General features: G+C 36.5%; 1 protein-coding gene across 1 annotated transcript; it reads left to right on the plus strand.

Annotated features, from left to right (window-relative positions):
- Window positions 1-657: 657 nt before the first annotated feature.
- Window positions 658-14,732, plus strand: LOC132041949 (two-component response regulator-like PRR37). The gene is made up of 9 exons (XM_059432620.1): window positions 658-909; window positions 2,373-2,855; window positions 9,185-9,346; window positions 9,458-9,591; window positions 9,819-9,980; window positions 12,372-12,558; window positions 12,687-13,125; window positions 13,206-14,004; window positions 14,361-14,732. The coding sequence occupies exons 2-9, from the start codon at window positions 2,498-2,500 to the stop codon at window positions 14,466-14,468; spliced, it is 2,349 nt and encodes a 782-aa protein (XP_059288603.1). The 5' UTR covers window positions 658-909; window positions 2,373-2,497; the 3' UTR covers window positions 14,469-14,732.
- Window positions 14,733-21,098: the final 6,366 nt, after the last annotated feature.

Raw genomic sequence — 21,098 nt, forward strand, 5'->3', positions numbered from 1 at the left:
AACTTTAATGATATGACATACCAACTAGGAGAGAAAAAGACTTTTGAAGTGTAAGTATTTTTTGAGAAAAAAATGATAGTTGAATAATTTTACTTATCCTAAATAAAATAAAAATGATTTTTATAGAAAATTCTTTTAGGTTATGACCACCGGGGAATTAACTCCATTTTACCCCCAAAGAAGGAAAATACAAAAAGCACGCTTATGCTATCATGGGGTTGCAACGGACAGCAAAAAACCTCCTAGATATTTTTTGGCTTGATTGAGACATTATCCAATTGGAATTAAAAAACAAGGACTAAAATAGGAAAAGGTTCACAAGGACAAAATCGTCATTTCATCTCACTTAGTCTGTCTTTAGTTAAATTGATTAAAATAAAAAAAACAATCCCATGTGGGCTCCTGCTAAATTCTAACGACCCCAAATATAAAGCTAATCACAGAGGCCGCCACGTGTCTCTAAATCGGATCCAGGTAAATCAAATAGGATCCGGCCTAAACAATTGAGCGCCCGTCTTTAGATTCACCTCCACGTCACTGAAATTACTCCTACGTGTCATCCTTGTTGTCACTTACGTGGCACCCTAACCTGGCCTCTAACACCGCCACGTCATCACGAATATAATAAGTATCTCGTATCTATAATTTCTCTCTCTATCTTTTTTCATCGCCGTTTCTCAACCAGTTAAAAACCTCCAAAAAATCCCCTTTAGAAATTTATAATTTTTTTCCCATAAAAAGCAAACCCTAGAACAAGAAGATGGGTCTATAAGAATTGGAGAAATAGTTGAATTTGGAATTTATACACAAATTTGTTGAAAGACTTCAATTGTTTTTCTGCTGAAGCCTTTTTTATTTAGCAGTGAATAGCAGAATAAGCTTCTTTTTGTGATTAATGAAGTCTATAAGGTAATTTTTGTGATCCACTATTTGCTTGGTTCTTGATTCTGGTGGATCTGTTGAGTTAATTTTGGGAAAATTGTTGACTTTTTTTTTTTTTTTTTTTCCTTTCATTTCTGTGATCTTTTGGATGTAAGAACAGGTTTATATATTTGTTTAAAAAACAATGGAAAATGAATTAAAGTTTGGATTTGAGTAGTGAGTTTGTATATTAAGTAGGCGTTTTGGCCAAAGAAACCAAATATGTTTCACTTTATTTGGAATTTTTGAAGTTGGAGTTGTGTTTGGTAATAGTTTTTGCAAAGAATATTTGGTTGTTTGAATGTACTGAAAGTGAAAATTGGGTTTTAGGTGTTTTCCGTTGTATTTGGAATTTTCATGGCCAAACGCTGATTTTCAAATAAAGTAAAAAAAATTCTGGAAAAAAGTGAATAGTTCTCATGGCCAAACAGGTGTGAACTTTTTAAGAAGATGATCTGCATTATTTTTTATATAGTGAAATGTTGTTTTTCTTTTTAAGATCTTGATTTTAGCTTGATTGTTTTGACTCCCATATGAACTGAAATTTGAGTAGTTGGATAGTTAATCTTTATGTTGATGTTCAGTTGATTTCATTTCATGCTGCCTAATGCAGTAGAAATGTAATTCCTTTTTTTTTTTTTATTATTTTTTTTTATTGATAACGGAATATATTATTAATACTAGAGCATTAACTAGAAATATAATTCATAGCTTTCAGAATTAAAGGAAGCCTGTGATCAATAATTATTTATTTTGAAAATAATAAAAATGGAAGCTTTTTGATTCTTGATTAGGTTCAAGTTCAAGCCTAGAAAATTGAAAGTTTTCTTAATCAATTAAAGCTGCACTTGTTCGATTTATGTTACCACTTGTGTTTTTTTTGTGCTTCAGTTTACACATTAATTCGATGTTGTTACTGCTTTTTTTCAGAATTCTATGTACTGCTTTCCTTATTAGTTTTTTTTTTTTTTTTGAAATTGGTAACTGTACACTTTCCTTATTAGTTTTCATGTCTTATTTATTGCCGCATTCCTTTTTCAACTGTTTTGAAATGTTTTTCTTGAGCTGAGGGTCTTTCGGAAGCAGCCTCTCTATCTTCATGAGGTAGGGGTAAGGTCTGCGTTTACTCTACCCTCCCCAGACCCCACCTGTGGGATCAGGTATGTTGTTGTTGTTAATCTGATGCTGTGTGTGTATTGTGGTTGGGGGGGGGGGGGCAGGAAAAGGTGAGAGGAGGTTGTGTTGGGTGCATACTGCATAAGGTTCTCGGTCTTGGTTTTTCTTGGGGTTCAATTTTGTAGATCAGTGGATGTTTTTTCATAGTTTAAGATGCATGCAAATTTTGTGTAAGATAAGCACTTTAGTAGGATATTTGATTACTTATCTCCCATTTATGTTTCATTATCACTTGCTATAAGTAAGGTTGTTGACGTGCATGAATTTTGGTATAGGACTTGTTGAAGAGCTGCATAACTAAAACGTTAGTACTTGAAGACAACGGAATGTGCAATTTTTCTTCAAAATTAGAGACTCAATCCGCAGCCTTATTCATCATTGGACTTTTTGAATCTGGTTGATGAGAGGAGTTCGGATGGACTCAAATGGTCCCCCAACTAAAAGGTTGGTGGAACTCAATCGTCATAGCATACAGGATGGACAGAATGGAGTAAGGGATGGAATTACTGGTGAGGGACAGGGGCTCTCAGAGGAAGATGAGTCAAGGATTAATGAGGATGTCGAAGGTGGGAATGAAACACAGCGAGATTTGGTACAAGTGCGGGCTGTTCTACAAACACAGCAGCAACCGCCTCCAGGGCCTTTGGTTAGGTGGGATCGTTTTCTTCCTATTAGATCCCTCAAGGTTCTGCTGGTGGAAAATGATGATTCAACTCGTCATGTTGTCAGTGCATTGCTGCGAAACTGCAGTTATGAAGGTTTGTTGTTATTACTTGTTTCCTCAAAAATTTCGTGAGTAACTCAACACAGGCAACTTTTTCTCCCATCCAAGTGTTTTGTGTGTGTGCCATATACACTTAAATATGCATGTATATGCATATACAAATTCATATTTGCTTTGTAGCTGACTTTTGGCTGTTTCCATTTTTTTCCTGTTAATGATTTTACATATTTCAGTGCATTCTTGTGCTGCACTATGATGTTACAGCTGTTAGTCTTGCGTTTAAAGTTTTATGAAGTTATTGGTTTCAAATATATGTGAAAGTTTACGTTTCTAAAAAGTATACATTACCTTTTTAGTCAAACACACAGTGAAACTAAATCATACTTCATTTTCCTTTCCTGATGCTTCAATCTGGAAGTGTACTGGGAAATCTTACTTCTTGCCATAAAACTTACTTGACCTCCCTATGGAGGACAATAAGAATTCTGGAATATCTTGTAGGAATAAAAAAACACAGCCAGATTGGATCCCAAATAATACAGTATGTGGAGGCCATACTCTTGTAACATCAGATCCCAGTCCGTATCCAGCTGGAAAAATTTTGATTTATGCAACTTATCCCAGTACGTATCCAGTCCCAGCCCTTATTCAGTTGTCTGCTCAATTTTATAAAGGGCATATTGAACACATTCCTGTAGTGAAACTTTTGATGAAACTACCCAGCTAATTCATCTTCATGCATCTAATGATGTCCTGGAAATTTGGATTCTTGTCTTATCAGACTGCCATATTGCCTTGTCAATCCAGTTAAAAAAATTTATCTCATGGATGCAGTAGAGCATAGCCTTGGTTTAACAAATAGTGTAGTGTTTGGCAGATCCTATCGTTATGATTTCTGATGATTTACAGAGATCCTATCATTAGTCGTTTCACTCGAGTTCTGACATTTGAGATGTCAAATCCAACTGCTAAATCTTGCTTTTCCCTTTGTTGCTTGTGTGCTCTGTACTCCGTCCACAAATAAATATTCTTTCATTGATTTATTGTATTTTTTTCTTTTCAGATTCATCACAATTATCATATGTCTTATCTCATTGACTTTACCGGTTTACCCAACTTCAATTCAATAAAGTCAACTAGATGATCACAACATTACATGACTCTACCATTTCGACATCATAGACAAATCATCTCTGACACAATTGTGTCCCACTATACTGTCGTCTGCTGAATAAAATGAGTAGGGTAGAGATAAGTAGTATGCACACTAGTTTTAGTCTAAAATACCATGCAAATTCAGGACTCCCATAATAAATATACAATTAAGCACAAGAGTGCAACATTTTCAAAATTTTCAAATTTTCCCTGAAGGTTTTTAAGTTTCTCCTCTCCAAAGTCTCCCAAAATGGCTCCCAAATGTTTGACAATAGTCCCCCAAAAGGCCTCAAGTGTATATAGCTTTTTCCTAAAACATAGGAAATGTCGAAGTTGCCCCAAAAATGCTTCACGACAGCGGAACCAGTGTGATGTGCCACTGTGCAAGTGAATAAAATTTTCTATCTTTAGCCTTTCCAGTGTAGCACCCCACTCCTTCCTATTTTCCTAGTATGTCACACTGAACTAGAGTGGAAGATTGGCTCAGTGCAATGCGTTATGTTTCACTTTTTACCGCGTGATGTCCTCTTTTCCTCCTTCTCCCAATTTCTTCCAATCTTCAGCTAGTCTGCCTCATGTGAGATCTTAAGTTCAATTCATGTGTTTTGGCATATATGTCTAAAAATCATTTTCTTCGTACCAATTGCACCTAACACCTAAACAACACAAGTTTAGGCGTATTCAAACGACAAAATATCAATTTATGACATCCAAATGAGGACAAATTGCACAAAGCACAAGTAGTATTTTTTAGTCGAATGTTTGCTCGTCTTTGAGCAAGCAAAGATTGGCTAAACGATTGGTCCAGAAAACTATAGGTAGCTTGATCACCTTTCCCATCATTGAAACACTAGCTGGAGATGCTTTGGCAGATATTCTCATAGATGTGATTCCCACTATTGTGAATCTATCTTGATATGTCTTATGGCCGGTGAAGTGGAACGATTATAGAGTCCAACCCGAAAATTTTATGATGAACCCTTTCTCTTCATTGAAACAATCATATAAAACATCAATGGCATAGGGCACATGAATTCACTTTTGAAAACAAATAAAAGCTAATTCTTGAATAAGCATGATATAAAAGACTAATTCAGAATGCATAACCACTTTAATAGCATCATGGGTGTGTGTGTGTGGGTTTTAAGACAAAGTAAGTCACAAGGTAGAGGCAAGACCTACCTAGCTAACACAAAAACAAAAATCTTTTTCTAATGTTGTCGCAAAGGTTCCTAATACATTTTCTTGGTCCCTAGCTAGTGTAAGACAATATTAGTGATTGTCTTTAGACAAGAAGGTCTTGTTGGATCTCCTGCATCAATTGGGTTAAACATTATTCATTTGCGGAGATCAGATGAATAACATGGATGATAGTTTCTCTTGAATTGCCTCATTCTTTAGAAGTTCATTTATCAAGCAATTGCTTTAAAGCGCACATTAGTAACAATATATTGATACGTTGACACATCCACTGCAATATAATGCATTTAGGCAAAGCATTGCTAGAATCTTTGAGGATTTTATCGCCTTGTATATAATGTTTCTGGTAGAGGCTAATTTTCTCAATGTTTCTTTCGTACCTAATATTCTCCTTGAAAGAGATACTTTCGACATAACATGAACCTTTGGGAAAAAGTGATCGAGCATAAACTTAAGGACAATATAAGAGTAACAAAAATTAGCTTGGATTTATACCTCATAGATCTACAACGGAGATTATATTCTTGCTAAGGAAATTGATGGGAATTTATCGTGAGAGGATGGAATATATACATGGTGTTAATTGACCTAGATATAGCATATGAAAGTACCTATAAAAGTCATTTGATGGGTGTTGGAGAAGAATGAAATTCGTATTAATTATATAAATCCATAAAGGATATGTATGATGGAGTAGATTGACATTAAAATTAAATTTGTAATTACTATTTTCAATACTTGCCTTGTTTTTATTGCATCATGTTATTGAAAAACTAGTTCGATATTTTTTAACGACTTTTAAAAGGTTAAATTATTCGAAAGTATCTGAAAGTTAGAGAAGTTTTTTCTTGTTTTGAACTTTCTTTTTTATTTTCAAACAATGTATGGCATAAAAGCTTTCCTCTTTTCCATTTAATGAAAGCTTTTGAAAATATCAAGTCCCAATAATCAAATTGAGCTTTGCTATATGTAGGATTAATTTCACTGGCTAACCCATTTGTTGCAAAAAGAAATATCGATATTCAAGAAATCAACAACAATAAACCCAGTGTGATCCCAGAAATGGGGTCTGGAGAGGGTAGGAGAGGATGTACCCAGACCTTACTCCTACCTTTATGAAGTAGAGAGGCTGTTTCCGGTAGATCCTCGGCTCAGAAAAGGTACCAAGCACAACAATGTCGGAAAAGAGATAGCAAAATAACAAGATACAAAACAAATGTGGCAACAGATAGTAATACAAATCAAGGAATAAGAAAGTACGCGATACCCATATACTCCTACTAAAAGGAAAAGAGGAGAGGAGGGGACCCGTCCCCTCCCTCCCCACGAAAGTCGACAACTCTTAGCTACCTTCTAATGTTCTACCCTAATCCCCCACCTCCATACCTTCTTATTTTGGGTCATGTCCTCAGTTAGCTGAAGTTGTGCCATGTCCTGTCTAATCACCTCCCCCAGTTCTTCTTCGGCCTACCTCTACTCCTCCTAACTCCTGCTACAGCCAACCTCTCGCACCTCCTTACTAGTGCATCCTCTCACCTCTTTTTCACATGCCCGAACCACCTCAATCTCGCTTCCCTCATCTTGTTTGCCATTGATGCCACTCCCACTTTGTCCCGATATTCAAGAAATATTTTTAAAAAAAATTGATATGATTAAATCAACGAAGTTAACTTGTGAATAAAGAGTAGATGTACCATTCAATAATTAAAAGTTAGACACCGCACAATACTTCAGTAGATGTTCTTCCAAGTTAGAAAAAAACAAAAAATATTTAAAAGCTAAACAAAAGAAATTGAACTTTTAGCTTACCCTTTTCTTCCAAACATTTATCTTTAGAAAAGATATTTATTTTTCTTTTCCTTATTTTTATTGATTTTTTAAATGAAATCTACATTATAATAACTATTGCTGAATATCAGCTATAGTAATTTTTAAAATTGGTAGTAAGTTTTACTTACACATCTCAATTGAGGCTTGTCCTTATTATACAATTTATTGTCATTTAATGTATGCTTATTAGATCTCTCATGAATAATCTGTAAGGAAAATATACCATGTAAACGTCATACGTTGTGGCATGACAACAACAACTAATGAGTTAAAGGTTCATAATTAATTTAATTTTTTTGTCCTAAATATTATAACGTGAACAGTTCACTTCCCTTTAATGCATTATTATTTGTTGAGTTGAAGTACTACATTATCTTTTAAATACAACTTTTTTCGAATAATGTTAACTATGAAAAAAGTAATAATTTAAAGTACCTTTTTTAATAGGTAAACTTATGTAAAAAGATTAAGATATTCATATAAATTCACACTAAAATTATGATATAAAAAGTACATCAAATGAAAATTCAGAAATGTTAATATTGCAGAATAAAATATGGAAAAGTAAATTAAGTTGATAACATATGGAAAAGCTATAATAATATTCCCTCCGGCGCATTTTAATAGTCGCTTTAGCTTTTATCTCGAAATAATCATCACTTTAGGAATTCAAGACTAAAGCTGACATCTTTTTTCAACTATACCCTTAACATTAAAGAAGTAGTTCTTTTCAATACTACTTAATTCTCATAAAACATCTAATAAATAGGGTATTAGTAAACTATACGTTGTATTTATTATTTTTCTCAATGGACGTGAAAAAAGTTAAAACAACCGTCAAAATGGGACGAAGAGAGTATCATATTCAAGTTGATCCAAAGCAAGTTTCTTCTAATATTCTTAGATTTTACTTAACCTTTCAATTTACATGTAATAATGTTTGTTTTTTAAACATTACGGTAACTTAATAGATAAGTTAATAGTCATCCAACTGTCACTCAGTTAAGTATAAAATGATACTTGTTCTATCTCAATTTATGTGGCACGGTTTGAATTTCGAGGGGCAAACCTATTAATTTTGACTATGTCTTCGGACAAAGAATCTTCAAGTTTTGTGAGATAAAATTTACATATTTAAAAACTACGTAAAAGATACTTCAAGTCACAATAATTGACAACTCAAAATACTAAAAAGACATGAAAAAATCATGATCAAAGAAAAAAAGTTTGATTTTTTCGAAATTCGAAAGGCCACATAAATTAGGACGAAGGGGGCAATTAAGATGGGCCCATTACTTTCTTATTGAAAATATTGGTGTACGTGTCCCTTAAGCCAAATTGATGCAAGCACTTGCAAAAATTGACCGTAAAATTCGTCCAAATGGGACCCACATCACTCATAAAAGTACAATATTTTTATTCCAACTTTATCCCCGTGAGGACGACCAAAAGCGGAAGTTCTCTCTTATATTAAGTTGTAATGTAATATGAGATGAGTTTAAATGGAGCGACATGATCAATGAGGATTCATATATCTAACCCCAACTTGTTTGGGATTTAAGGCGTCATAGTAGTTGTTGTATGCATCATAATTTGAAGGTTTTCTTCCCTCAGTAGATGCTATCGGTATAATTATGATACCTGTCCTCCTTCAACTCCCGCTAGTCAAAGGATCTGGATGAAGTAATTTCATACTGTAACTTCCAAGTAATCTATATATACTTGTAGGTCTTTCACTTCATAACAAGTACTTGCAGCTCTGTTGTTAAGAAGCCTAAAAAAACATTGTGCATCTCTTTTGTGCTTCTTTAGTACATGTTATTACTTGATTCTGTAAAAGGGTGCCCCAACATCATTTTGTTTCCGTTACTCCTGACTTGCTGGGCCCCACATGGTGGGATTATACTGGGCTTGTTGTTGTTGTTGTTGTACTCCTTACTTGCTGGGTAAGTTAGCTTGCTTGTGAAGTGAAGCAGGTAAATATGCATAAGAGGATATGTACTAGATAAAGGGCAAAATTCTAGTTCTGAGACAGTATTTCTTTTCGTCGGGATGTGGATCTATTAAGATTTTTGAAACTCAATTGTTTGAGAGAGAACCAAGACTTGCTGATTTTTATTTTTCTTGATCTCTCTTTTTGGTTTTCTTATCGAATCTATTATGATGAAACATTGGCAGTTATATCTGTGGGCTATGCCCTTGAAGCATGGAGGATTCTAGAAGATCTAACTAACCATGTTGATCTTGTTCTAACGGAGGTGGCCATGCCGTATTTGTCAGGCATTGGTCTTTTGTCAAAGATTATGAACCACAAAACTCGGAAGAATGTTCCAGTGATTAGTAAGTATCATTCACACGTAATTTATTTTGTTTACTCATATTCAAAATTTTGCTATATATCTTGACAATATGATACTTTTAACTGCTCCATCTGATGAGTTTTGTGTGCAGTGATGTCTGCTAATGACTCTATGGGTATAGTCTTTAAGTGTTTGTCAAAGGGCGCAGTTGACTTTTTAGTGAAGCCTATTCGAAAGAATGAGCTTAAAAATCTCTGGCAGCATGTCTGGAGGAAATGCCATAGTGTAAGTTTATGCTGTCATCTTCATTTGTTACTGGAAGTTTGGGAATGCCCTCTTAAACCTCGGCACCGATTCTTGGTTTGGAAGCATCTTATTTGACTCCATTTGAACTGGACTTTTTAACATGTCATTCTTGTAGACCTCTTTTTTTCATGTTTTCTTAGAAAGACACTAGTACGAACTGCATATTGAGTGACCCACTTTGCTTTGATTTCTTATCCTTTCCTCAGTCAAGTGGAAGCGGAAGCGAAAGTGGTATACAAACTCAGAAGTCGACGAAATCTAAAAGTGTTGAAAAGTCAGAAAACAGCTCTGATAGCAATGATAAAGCTGAGAATGGGAGCTTTGATCTGGATGATAGGGACGGAAGTGACAATGGAAGTGGCACTCAGGTATTCTTTCTTCACTGTTGTAGTTTGGCATGACTCTCTTCTATTAGTGGTTTCTAATGTTGTAGCAACTGCCCTGTATGTCCCTGTGCCGTTCCCCTTTTTTCAAACAAGGGGATAACCCAGTTTCTTCTTCTTTCTATTTAGTATCGTAAGTTGATGGGCTTAAATAATTCAAGTAAACGGAAGTTCATTTTTTTTACGTGTCAGACATTTCGTTGAAGTTTGGTAGTTTTCACAAATTGTTGGTTATCTTGATGGCATGACCAATATGTATATCTGTTGTGCTAAACAAATAATGGCTCCTTAACAGTACCAGTTTCAAATTTTTTTTACAAAAAATACAAATAATGGCTCCAATAATCCAGCTCCTTGGTAGTTATTGCTTCTGTACAATCCTGCCCACCAGCTTTCTCAATAACTTGTTCCTCTCATTTTGCCAGACTACTTTACTCTCTTCTCCAAGCAGGGCTTTCAAATTGAATTTTCTCTCATACGCACAAACATCCATATGTACAAGTACTTTTAAGCTGTCTGTTAATGAACGTTTCTAGACGTTACTGTGATAGATAACCAACTACGCCAGTTAATTATCTATCCCTTCGATAAATTATTAGGTAAAATTGTCATTTTATTCGTAAGTACAAAAAAAGGAACAGAGGACAAGCTGTAATGCAACTCTTCTATTGTCATCATCCAGAAACTCACTTCTGATTTTATCCAAAAGCCCTGAAACTCTTTTCTCTCCCATCATGAGCGACTAGCCAGACAACAATCAAGATTGGATGATTTAAGGTCAGCAAATCCAGGTTACTTAGAACTTATTAACCCAGGTTAGCAATAAGCCGACACCAGTTGGAATAACCCAGTCACTTTTAGGTTAGGAATGAGCTGACACCAATCAAAACTTAAACATGCTTTCAAGTTGAGTTTTATATCGATTTCTTAGAAGTTATTCTGTGTTTGGATAATTTTGATTTTTTGATCCCTGGAGAAGAGAAAATAAGAATGGATTCAATTCTTTGCGTTGTTTTGTAAATAAGGAACTTTTATGTTAACCTACCTATTAACCGGACAGAGAAGTGGTGGGAAGTAACGAACTTAAGATAGGAAATTGGCGGAGAACAGCGGATTAGATCAGAGAAGCTGATGGGGGTCTGGGAATCGTATGGAGGGAAATTGGGGAATTTAGGTGAAAGACCGAAAAGCTCCTATTTTAATGAGATGCAGGGGTATTTTAGTAATAAAAAAGTGTGTACACTGCCAACCTACTACAACCATGTAGTAGTTAAAAACCTACATACACACACACACATATGATTGCCGTAATACCTTTTTCCTGAGATTGCCCTAATACTTTGTAGATAAATAGCTATGTAGAACGATGTGGTCAGCCAATTATGCTGGCGCAGTTACTGAAATCTTGTTTTGGATAACGTTAACTGTTTCTGATTCTATATAAGAGCGATCATAAATAGTTTTATTGAGATAATAGCTCAGACTAATAGTGATTTTGATTAATGAAAATTGTTAAATCAGAAAGAAGTTGATTGACTCATGCAAAATAATCCAAATCAAGCAGGTTCATGATATCTGAGATTCCCTTTTTCCTGTGTGAAAACCTGTAGGGTGTCTAACAGTTACCTCCCATCTAGTTTGAGTAACTGCAATACCGCTTATTCTTGTTCTGGATTTGCTTAGACTCTTATCCCCTCTCTTCATTAAAAACTTGACAAAGAAAGGCTGAAACTATACCCAAACTTGTGCTGGTTGAATTAGGAACATGTTCATGGATGGTTCAATTGGACAACTAGAATTGCCTCAAAAGTTTGGGTCAATTTGGCACCTAATGTAAGCTTAATTGATCCATAAGAAAACACTGTAAAGATAGAAATAAAATCTATTTGGTTAGTTAGGGATATTTTTGTCTCTAGTTGTTCACGTGCACTTTTTGTAGACAAAGAAAGCTTTTGATTTGGTTTCGCGGGTGTATCTCTCTCTTCACACTCACTCTCTTTATAATGGTGTTGACTTATGTGGGTTGGTTATTATGACCCATTGTTTAGCCTAAATGACCCACTTATCTTGACTCGAGTAAACTTCCAGCGTGGATCATGAACCATTCATTGACTCAACATGTTTGAGCCCACCCAAATTTAGTTCAACCTTCATATTTAAACACATTTCATGTACAGGATAATACATATTGCATACTGATGGGTAGCAAAAACTGAAAAGCTAGCTCATGTCTGTGGATTTGTGTCTAGGTTATTGTAGCAAACTCTGGAATTATAAACTCCCAACATCTTGATCCACATTCTTGATCCATATCAGATAAGGCCTTGCAGTAATATTCTTCCACTGTAAATCTTTTTCTTATTTCTTTTTTGGCAGAGTTCATGGTCCAAAAGGGCTGTAGAAGTTGACAGCCCCCAACCCATGTCACCATGGAATGAATTGGCTGAAGATCCCCCTGATAGCACTTGTGCCCAGGTTATCCATTCAAGGCCAGAAGCACTTAGTGCTACCTGGGTGCCTGCATATGCCACCAGAGAGTGCCTCAATGAGAAGGATGAACTGGGTAGGTGTGGCTCTTCCAAGCCCCATGGGAATGACAAAAACATCTTAGATCAATTTTTCTTTATGCTGTTTACTTTTTGTTGTGTTATTATTTAATCTGTTATATCCATGATGTGGTTCACATCTCAGGAAATACTAGAATGGGTAAAGATTTGAACATAGGCGTCAGTAATGTTCCAGAGCTTGAAGGCCTAACAGGTAAAGTTAGGGATGGTTTAGCAGCTTCTATGAAGGACAAAGATATGGAATTAGATCCCAAGGATAATGAGAAAATGGGTAGAAACCTAGAGCTCAACAAGGAAACACGGGAAGATGACCTGAAGAACAAGGATGTTGGTTATATGGGTGACATAACCAACACATGTACGCCTCAAGTAGAAAGTACGGCCAATGAAGTTCCAAACGATCCTTCCAAGATCACAAACATCAATGAAATTGGCACCTATGACAGTAAAGACATGCCTTCACTTGAACTTAGTTTGAAGCAACTTCGAGATGTTGGAGAGAATGGGACTGGTGTGCAAGAGCGCAATATACTCAGACATTCAGACCTGTCAGCGTTCTCTAGGCATGTGATTCAACTGTCACTAAAACTCAGTAACCTGACTAAAGAAACTACAGTTGCTAATCGATTCTCATCACATACAGGTATAATGCTGGTTCAACTGCTAATCAGGCTCCAACAGGAAACGTGGGCAGCTGTTCACCAGTTAATAATAGTTCAGATGTTGCAAAAACAGAATCAATGCATAACTTGCGATCTAAGTCAAGCAGTACCCCTAACCAGCGCTCAAATGGGAGTAGTAACAACAATGACATGGGCTCCTCGACCAATAATTTCTTCATCAAACCAGAAACATTAACTGACAAGCCAATTAACAAGCCTGCAGTCAATGCCCATCCCTGTTCTGCATTTCAACCAGTGCAACATGGACATAATTCTTCTCATCAACCTATGGTTCCAGGAAAGCAAGATGCTGCAAAGGCAGCCCTGGCCCAAGCAAGGGCGATGCACCAGAAGGTTCAAGTTCAGCACCACCATCATCACTACCATCACCATCACCACCATGTGCTTAACTTGCAGCAGCAACAGCAACTGCTTAACACTGATGCTTCGTCTCTGAGAAATGCCGTTGAAGCTGATCCAGATTGCGGAACATCTGATACGGTAGGTACTCCTGTTGAAGGAAATGCGGCTAATTATGGAAGTGCATCAGGAAGTAACAACGGAAGCAATGGGCAAAATGGAAGCAGTGGCCAAAATGGGAGCAGCACTGCTGTAGTTGCTGAAGGAACAAATATGGTTGCTGAAAATGAAACTGGTGAAAAATGTGAAATTGGCAGTAGGAGTGGAAGTGCAAGCAGAAGTGGCGATCACTCGGCTCAAAGGGTGGCTGCCTTGATTAAATTCCGGCAAAAGAGGAAGGAGAGGTGCTTTGAGAAGAAGGTAATTTTTATGGGATCATCACTATGATTGCAATATATAATTGAAGTTCTGCTTAAATCCAACCAAATTCTGTAGTTATTTGAAATCCCACTTAACCTTCTTTCTATGCCGTTCAGCATATCAATTCCTTTATTTTATTTTTCCTTTTATCATAGTATATTTTTGCGTACAATAATTTGCACATGAAGTCAATGATGCAACTTTGCCTACTATATCTCATCGATGAAATCTAGAAGTTCTTTGCCGTTCAAACTTGGATTCACAGAATTTAGCTTTTCTTGGTTTTGAAGCTATCGAACTATCAATAGATGGCCGAGGTGCAAAACTTATCTTAATTTTCTTTCTATACATTTTAGGTCCGGTACCAGAGTAGAAAGAGACTCGCAGAACAGAGGCCACGCGTACGAGGGCAATTTGTGCGTCAGGATGCAGACAAAAGTAAAAGCAATGATACAAATTCCTGACCCCTACCATTTTAATTGGATGGTTCATGTAAAATGAGTTCAAGAACCTTAACTTTGATCGTCTAGGTAGGGAGGAAGCAGTTTGGTTCTACAGCTAAATTTATTTAGTTGAGGAATTGCTGTCAAGTAATAGTTGCTTATTGGAGATCATATTAATTGGGGAGTCCTATGAAGATATCTTTGTTATATATTCGCTTTGAAGATACTTATTTTGAACTTCTAGATGTTGGGATACCCTAATAAATTCTTCAGTATGCGGTGCTTTCTGGTGTGGTTAAAACTGCTTTTCCAAAGTCCCTCATGCAACACTTGTTACAATTTCGTACTTATTTTATCCACTAGTTGCATGAGGCCCGGGCTTAACTCATGATCTAAAAATAACAAAATTTAATTATAAAAATATAAATTATTTGTATCACATTTTTCTATTGTATAATTAATTTAATTTAACATCACATTAATTGTGTCTTATTGGTAATTATTATTTCTTAGTCATAATTGAATAATTTTAAAGAACAAATTATTTATGAGGAAGTTTTGAAGGAGAATTAGCAAATACAAGGGAACACAATATTCAATATTCACTAAAGAAGCAAAATTTTGGAGGTTTAAAACAAATAAAGCGTGTGTTTGGTATGGAGAAGAATATTTATCAAAAAATATTTTTTAATTTTTTCATATTGGGTTGGTCAAAATTATTTAAAAACATTTTCTCTAGGAGAAGCAGGAAAATTGAGTTCCACAAATGAAATTTCACATTCATTGTGTCTTCCCCGCCTCCCAATACACCTCATTTTTAGTACCCCGACCCCCGAAGCCCCCATCCCCACCACCCACCGCAACCCCAACCCCACATCCCATAGTACTTGTTTAGATTATATACAAATGATTTTAAGATAATATTTTTTGTTTACGTACCAATACAAGAAAATAAGTAAGAACACACTTATTTTTGATGAAAAATAGTTTTAACATAATATTTTCCTTCATAAACACATCCAAAGAAAAGAATTGGGGTACTAAGTAGTAAGATCTAATAAATGCTCTGATTAAAATGAAACAGTGACTCCAAAGTTGCATAAATTTTAGGAAAATATGTAATAACAAATAATGTAAAAGGTACTCCCTTGATTCTTTGTACTCCCTTGATTCATTTTTACTTGTCTCTCCTTGACTCAGCACTTCTCTTAAGAAATTATTTATTAGGAGTAAAATATACTAATTACCCTTATTAATTATGCTTTGAAAATTTAAGTTTGATTATTAATACTCTATATAGTTACTTAATGATGAGGGTAATATAGGAAGAATTAATAAAGCTTTCGTGATTTGTTAAAATAAACAAGTAAAAAATACTCCCCTGTTTCAATTTATGTGAACCTTTTACTGTTTGGAGAGTCTATGAAATGCTTCTTTGATCACGTTTTTCTTACATTTTTTTCTAAATTATTTGAATTATAAAGTATCATGACTTATAATATTTTTTATATAGTTTCTAAATATATAAAGTATATTTTTACCAATTTGAAAAATTTATGTCAAAATTTACGGTCAAAGTTATAAAGTTTGATCCCTTGTATTCCGAAAAGGTTCAAATAAATTGAAACGGGAGGAGTATATTTTTAGACATCCACGAAAGAAAAAAAGAAAAAAAAAAGACATATGATCCAACTAGAGAGGCCCAAGTGGGCATGACTATGAAAGAAAGCAAAAGTAAGCAGCCACATGGTGCAGCATCACAGGGCAAAGCATAATGTGAGGACTACAAAAAGTCCCACATTTGCTCTTATATATAATACTAATATTTTATTCTTTAGGAAGTTTGGTTTCTGATATACTTTACGTTTGTCCTAAAAATTCTGAAGGGATCCAGCAGAACAGTACTATAACCATCTATCCTCTCCAAACTTGCACTTGTTGAAAGGGCAACTACTTTCGGAGGGAAGTCCCAAACTAATAGGATTTTGGTTTGTTTTGTTATTATCTTTTTGTTTTTAGAGATTTTTAGTACTACTATTAGAAACATAATAATGTTTCCTTTATGGAGAGGAAGTAAAATCTCTAGGACCTCCCCAAATATTATGTGCTGCTACTGGGGGACAAGGTTTTGTGACTGTTTATTCTTTTCATTTCTGTAGTTTTTTCTTATAGAAGTCTGAGTCACCAACCTAATAGACAAGTATGCATGTTAATCTCTATGGCTCCTTTGGAAGGGGAGTCATGGTGTAGTGGTAAGATATGTTATCGTGTGATCAGGAGGTCTCGTGTTCAAGCTGTAGAAACAATCTCTTGCAAAAACCAAAAGCAAACTAAGGTTGCCTACAATAGAACCAGTGTAGTTAAATCCTTTTGCTTAACGCGCGTAGCGGGACTTTAGACACCGGATTGCCTTAATTTCTTATTTTTGGTTAAGATAATTTGAAGACTAACCTCTGACAAAGCTCTCAAAGGATTTGATAGACCACTGGTCGAAAGCTCGCTCCGCAAAGACTAACGGGGGGGAAAATGCCTACAAAAAAAAGTAACAAAATATCAGTTCAATAAAAGGAAAATTTATACTACAGCATAAGACATGCATCCGCAAAGAAGGCGTAAGAAACTTTGGCTATTGTTTATATCTCTGGGCATTTTTTCATCCATACAGCAAATGCAAATGCAATATTTGTCGGAGCTTTATAAGATGGCGAGGAAGGAGGCGAAGTTGGCGGTTTCGACGGCAAAAGCGGCAGCTTTTGAACGCATGTATGCTGAACTAGAAGAGCAAGGAGGGGACCGAAATTGTTCGAGCTAGCCAAGGCGAGGGAGAGAAAAGCACGTGATGTGGATCAGCAAAGTGCATCAAGGACGAGCATGGCAAAGTATTGGTAGAGGAGACTCTCATTAGACGGAGATGGCGTCATACACAAACTGCTTGAATGAAGAAGGGGAGAGACATTGTGTTGGGAGATTTAGAACATACGGAAGGCGGCGTAATTTTGGGTATTGCGGGAGTATTAAGGTTGAGGAGGTTAGGGGTCTTTGTTCGTAGGATGCGCGGGGGAAGAGCGATCGGACCGAGACGGGATCGGGGAATTTTGGAAGAGCGCGGGGCGGCCGGTTTGGAGTGGGCCGACTAGGTTGTTTAATGTCATCTTTAAGACGGCATTGATGCTCGAAGAATGGAGGCGAGTGAAATGATCCTCTGTGTACAAGAATAAGGGAGATATCCTGAGTTGTAACAACTATGAGGTATCAAGCGCTAAGCCATACTATGAAACTATGGGAAAGGGTGGTGGAGATGAGGGTGAGGAGAGGTGTGTCTATTTGAGAACCGGTTCGGATTTATGCGGGACGCTCGACTACGAAACCATCCGTGCTTGTGAGAAGATTGGTGGAGCGGTATAGGGAGAGGAAGAGAGACTTACACATGGTATTCATCGACCTAGAAAGGGCTTGATGATAAAGTTCAAAGAGAGATCATGGAAATGCTTGGAGGCTCAAAGTGTACTGTGGCGTACGTTAGGGTGATCGGTAGCGAGGGAGCCAAAACCAAAGTAAGGACGGTAGGAGGAGACTCGGACCAGCTTTCCGGTTGTGATGGGGTTGCATCAAGGATCGGCTCTTAGTCGTTTCTATTTGCCTTAGTGATGGATGGATTGACACGGCAAATTCGAGGTGAGGTGCCATGGTGTATGCTTTTCGCGGACGATATAGTCTTGATTGACGAGACTCGTAGCGGAGTTAACGCAATGTTGGAGGATTGGAGACATACTTTGGAGACTAAAGGGTTTAAAGTGAGTAGGACCAAGACAGAGTACTTGGAGGGTAAGTTCAGTGAAGCACCTCAGGAGGCTGGCGTGGAAGTGAGGCTTGGTACCCAGGTCATCCAGAAGAAAAATAGTTTTAAGTACCTTGGGTCTATTGTGCAAGGCAGCGGGGAGATTGACGATGATGTCACACATCGTATTGGGGCTGGGTGGATGAAATGGAGGCTTGCTTCCGGAGTGCTATGTGACAAGAAGGTGCCACCAAAACTTAAGGGCAAGTTACCAAAGCGGTGGTTAGGCCGAACTATGTTGTATGGGGCGGAGTCTTGGCGTTAAGATCTCGCGTTCGAAAAGATGAAAGTAGCGAGATGAGAATGTTGAGATGGATGTGTGGCCACGCCGGGAGCGGCGAGATTAGGAATGAGGATATTCGGGATAAGGTGGGGGTGGCCTCGGTGGAAGACGAAGTTGCGAGAAGCGAGATTGAGATGGTTTGGGCATGTGAAGAGGAGAGACACGGATGCCCGGTGCGGAGGTGTGAGGTTGGCCATGGATGGTTTCGGACGAGGTAGGGGTAGGCGAAGAAGTATTGGGGGAGGTAATTAGACACGACATGGCACGATTACGACTGCAGGGGACATGACCTTAGATAGGAGGTTTGGAGGACCCAAATTAGGGTAGAAGGCTAGTAGATAGTCCGGTTACCCGTTCTTATTAGTAATCGCGATGTCCTTGATATAATTTCTTATGCTCAATTTATGCTATTATCTATTTCTGTGCTTTCATTACTGTGGTACCTGTGTCGATTGCATTATTTTATTTTATATTATTGCTTTTACATGTCGCTTTGAATTTCTTAGCATTATCGACTTGTTTATGCTTTTATGCTTTTCTTGAGTAGGGTCTTTCGGAAATGCAGTAGTCCTACCTTGGTAGGAGTAAGGTCTCGTGACACACTCTACCCTCTCCCGGATTTTCATGTGGGATTTTCTTGGGTTGTTGTTGTTGTTGTTGTTGTTGTTGTTGTAATAATCTTCTGATTGTTAAGAACCCGGACAGAAATTTTTCAAGGAAGTCTACCAACAAATCCTATTCTCAACGTAGGACAAACTAGCCCAACCACGGCAGGCCCCTCTCCCAAAAAAAAACCAAAAAAAAAAAAAAAAAAAAAAGGAAAGAAAAAGAAGAAAAAATGAAACCACACCCCATGCTCAAGTGATATCAGTAGGTGTATTTCCCATTATAGCTTAGGTGTGTGTTCAATTCTCATTGTGTCTCCTTTCCCTTACTTAACGCTTCACTATAATAGCAAACAATAACGAAATAAAGTTCTACGCTCCAGAGGAAGTTACCTCACTTGGATTTTTCATTTTATCGTCTTTTTTTTTTTTTCCTCAAAAAGAGAGAAAAAAGTTGTGAAGAGGGGGTTGATTTGGAGAATACTTGGTTAAGATATCCCATGCATGCAGGTAATCCAAACAATAGATACAACCAAAACGAACGTGACCTATTTTAAATAGCACATGCTTAATTGAAACTATCATTGTTTACTTTCACATTTCACGTTTAAAAGGAACCCTAATTGAACTCTTCCCTGAACGTAGATTGACATATACTTGTTTAGTTACGTAGTAACAAAATATTCTCTCCCCTTTATTTACTGTGTTCATTTTTATTTTTAAAAGTTGGTTGTTGACGACGATTTAATATTTTGGATCATAGGAAAGTCCGATTTGCAGGTGTTATATGTATAAATATTTTCACAAAATCAATGACCAGATCCTAATATAAAAATAAAATAATTAACCAACAGGCTGTTGTGCTTTCTCTATTCGTATGAAACCTGTGCTACACAAACGAACTTAGGTAAATTAATGAGTACGTACCTTCTCTATACATAAAGTACCCCTTCATCTATCAAGCCTTCCGATCCGATTCAGGTCATAGCATTAATTTCGAATATGAATTCAATCCAATATTCTATGGACAGAGATCACACTAAGACGGCCTGCATAACATAGTAAATAATAAGAAGTAGCATCACATACTTGAATAATGATGACAACAGCAAGGCAGTAAGTGAATGAATATGAATTCACGCTTATTCTCTGTTCAATTTCACTAAAAAGAACAGCATGATTTCTTTTTATAACGGCGGTATAAAAGATAATTTGTCCACCTCAACTATTTCTTTGAGTACCTTCCGACAATGCAAGTAATGAGTAACTCTTATAATCACCAAAGTTTAGCCATGTGAGAAAAAAATTCCTGGCGTTGTGAAGGAGTGCGACGTTGATGGATTAAGAAACACACCATTATATTCTGGCTTTTCTCCATCTAAGATAATTTATCAGTGAAGTAAACCCCCATTTGTATATTTAAACAAATGGGGCAATTAAGGGGGAGTTCTTCTATGCATTTGATTTTTTTCCTTTTCTTCTCAGGAAATGTGTAAAGAGTTAAGGATTTATTTGGTCAAGATCTAAGCTATATATATCAAACAAACGTGTCCATAAGAATAGGGGAGCATAAGTAGTATCACATGACGAATTACAGCTGCCACCGTAAAGCATATCACCTAATTTTTAGGGAAGAAATAATATCACATGGCAAAATTGTAACCTCATTTGGACAATCTAGAAGCTGCCATTCGAAACACACTGATAGAGCATTATTTTAAATCCATTCAATTTGAATTGATGTTTTGTGCATCACAATTGATGCGAAGAGACGTCTAAAATAATTAGTCTTGGACTTAAAATAAATACCAATCAAACTAATGGTATTAAGCATAAGAATTTTTGATCTTGAACATTATTGCATTGTGATTGGGTTATTATTAAAAACACAGGACTACCTACTAAGTGGGAACACGATGTATAGA

Source organism: Lycium ferocissimum, unplaced genomic scaffold (genome assembly GCF_029784015.1).
Source record: "Lycium ferocissimum isolate CSIRO_LF1 unplaced genomic scaffold, AGI_CSIRO_Lferr_CH_V1 ctg1250, whole genome shotgun sequence".
Lineage (NCBI taxonomy): Eukaryota > Viridiplantae > Streptophyta > Magnoliopsida > Solanales > Solanaceae > Lycium > Lycium ferocissimum.

Excerpts from the sequence above, each read along its gene's own strand:
- LOC132041949 (XM_059432620.1), top strand. The coding sequence starts at position 2,498 with ATGAGAGGAGTTCGGATGGACTCAAATGGTCCCCCAACTAAAAGGTTG. Across the intron at positions 9,347-9,457 it reads GAAGAATGTTCCAGTGATTA|TGATGTCTGCTAATGACTCT; the intron begins GTAAGTATCATT and ends TTTTGTGTGCAG. Across the intron at positions 9,592-9,818 it reads TCTGGAGGAAATGCCATAGT|TCAAGTGGAAGCGGAAGCGA; the intron begins GTAAGTTTATGC and ends TCCTTTCCTCAG.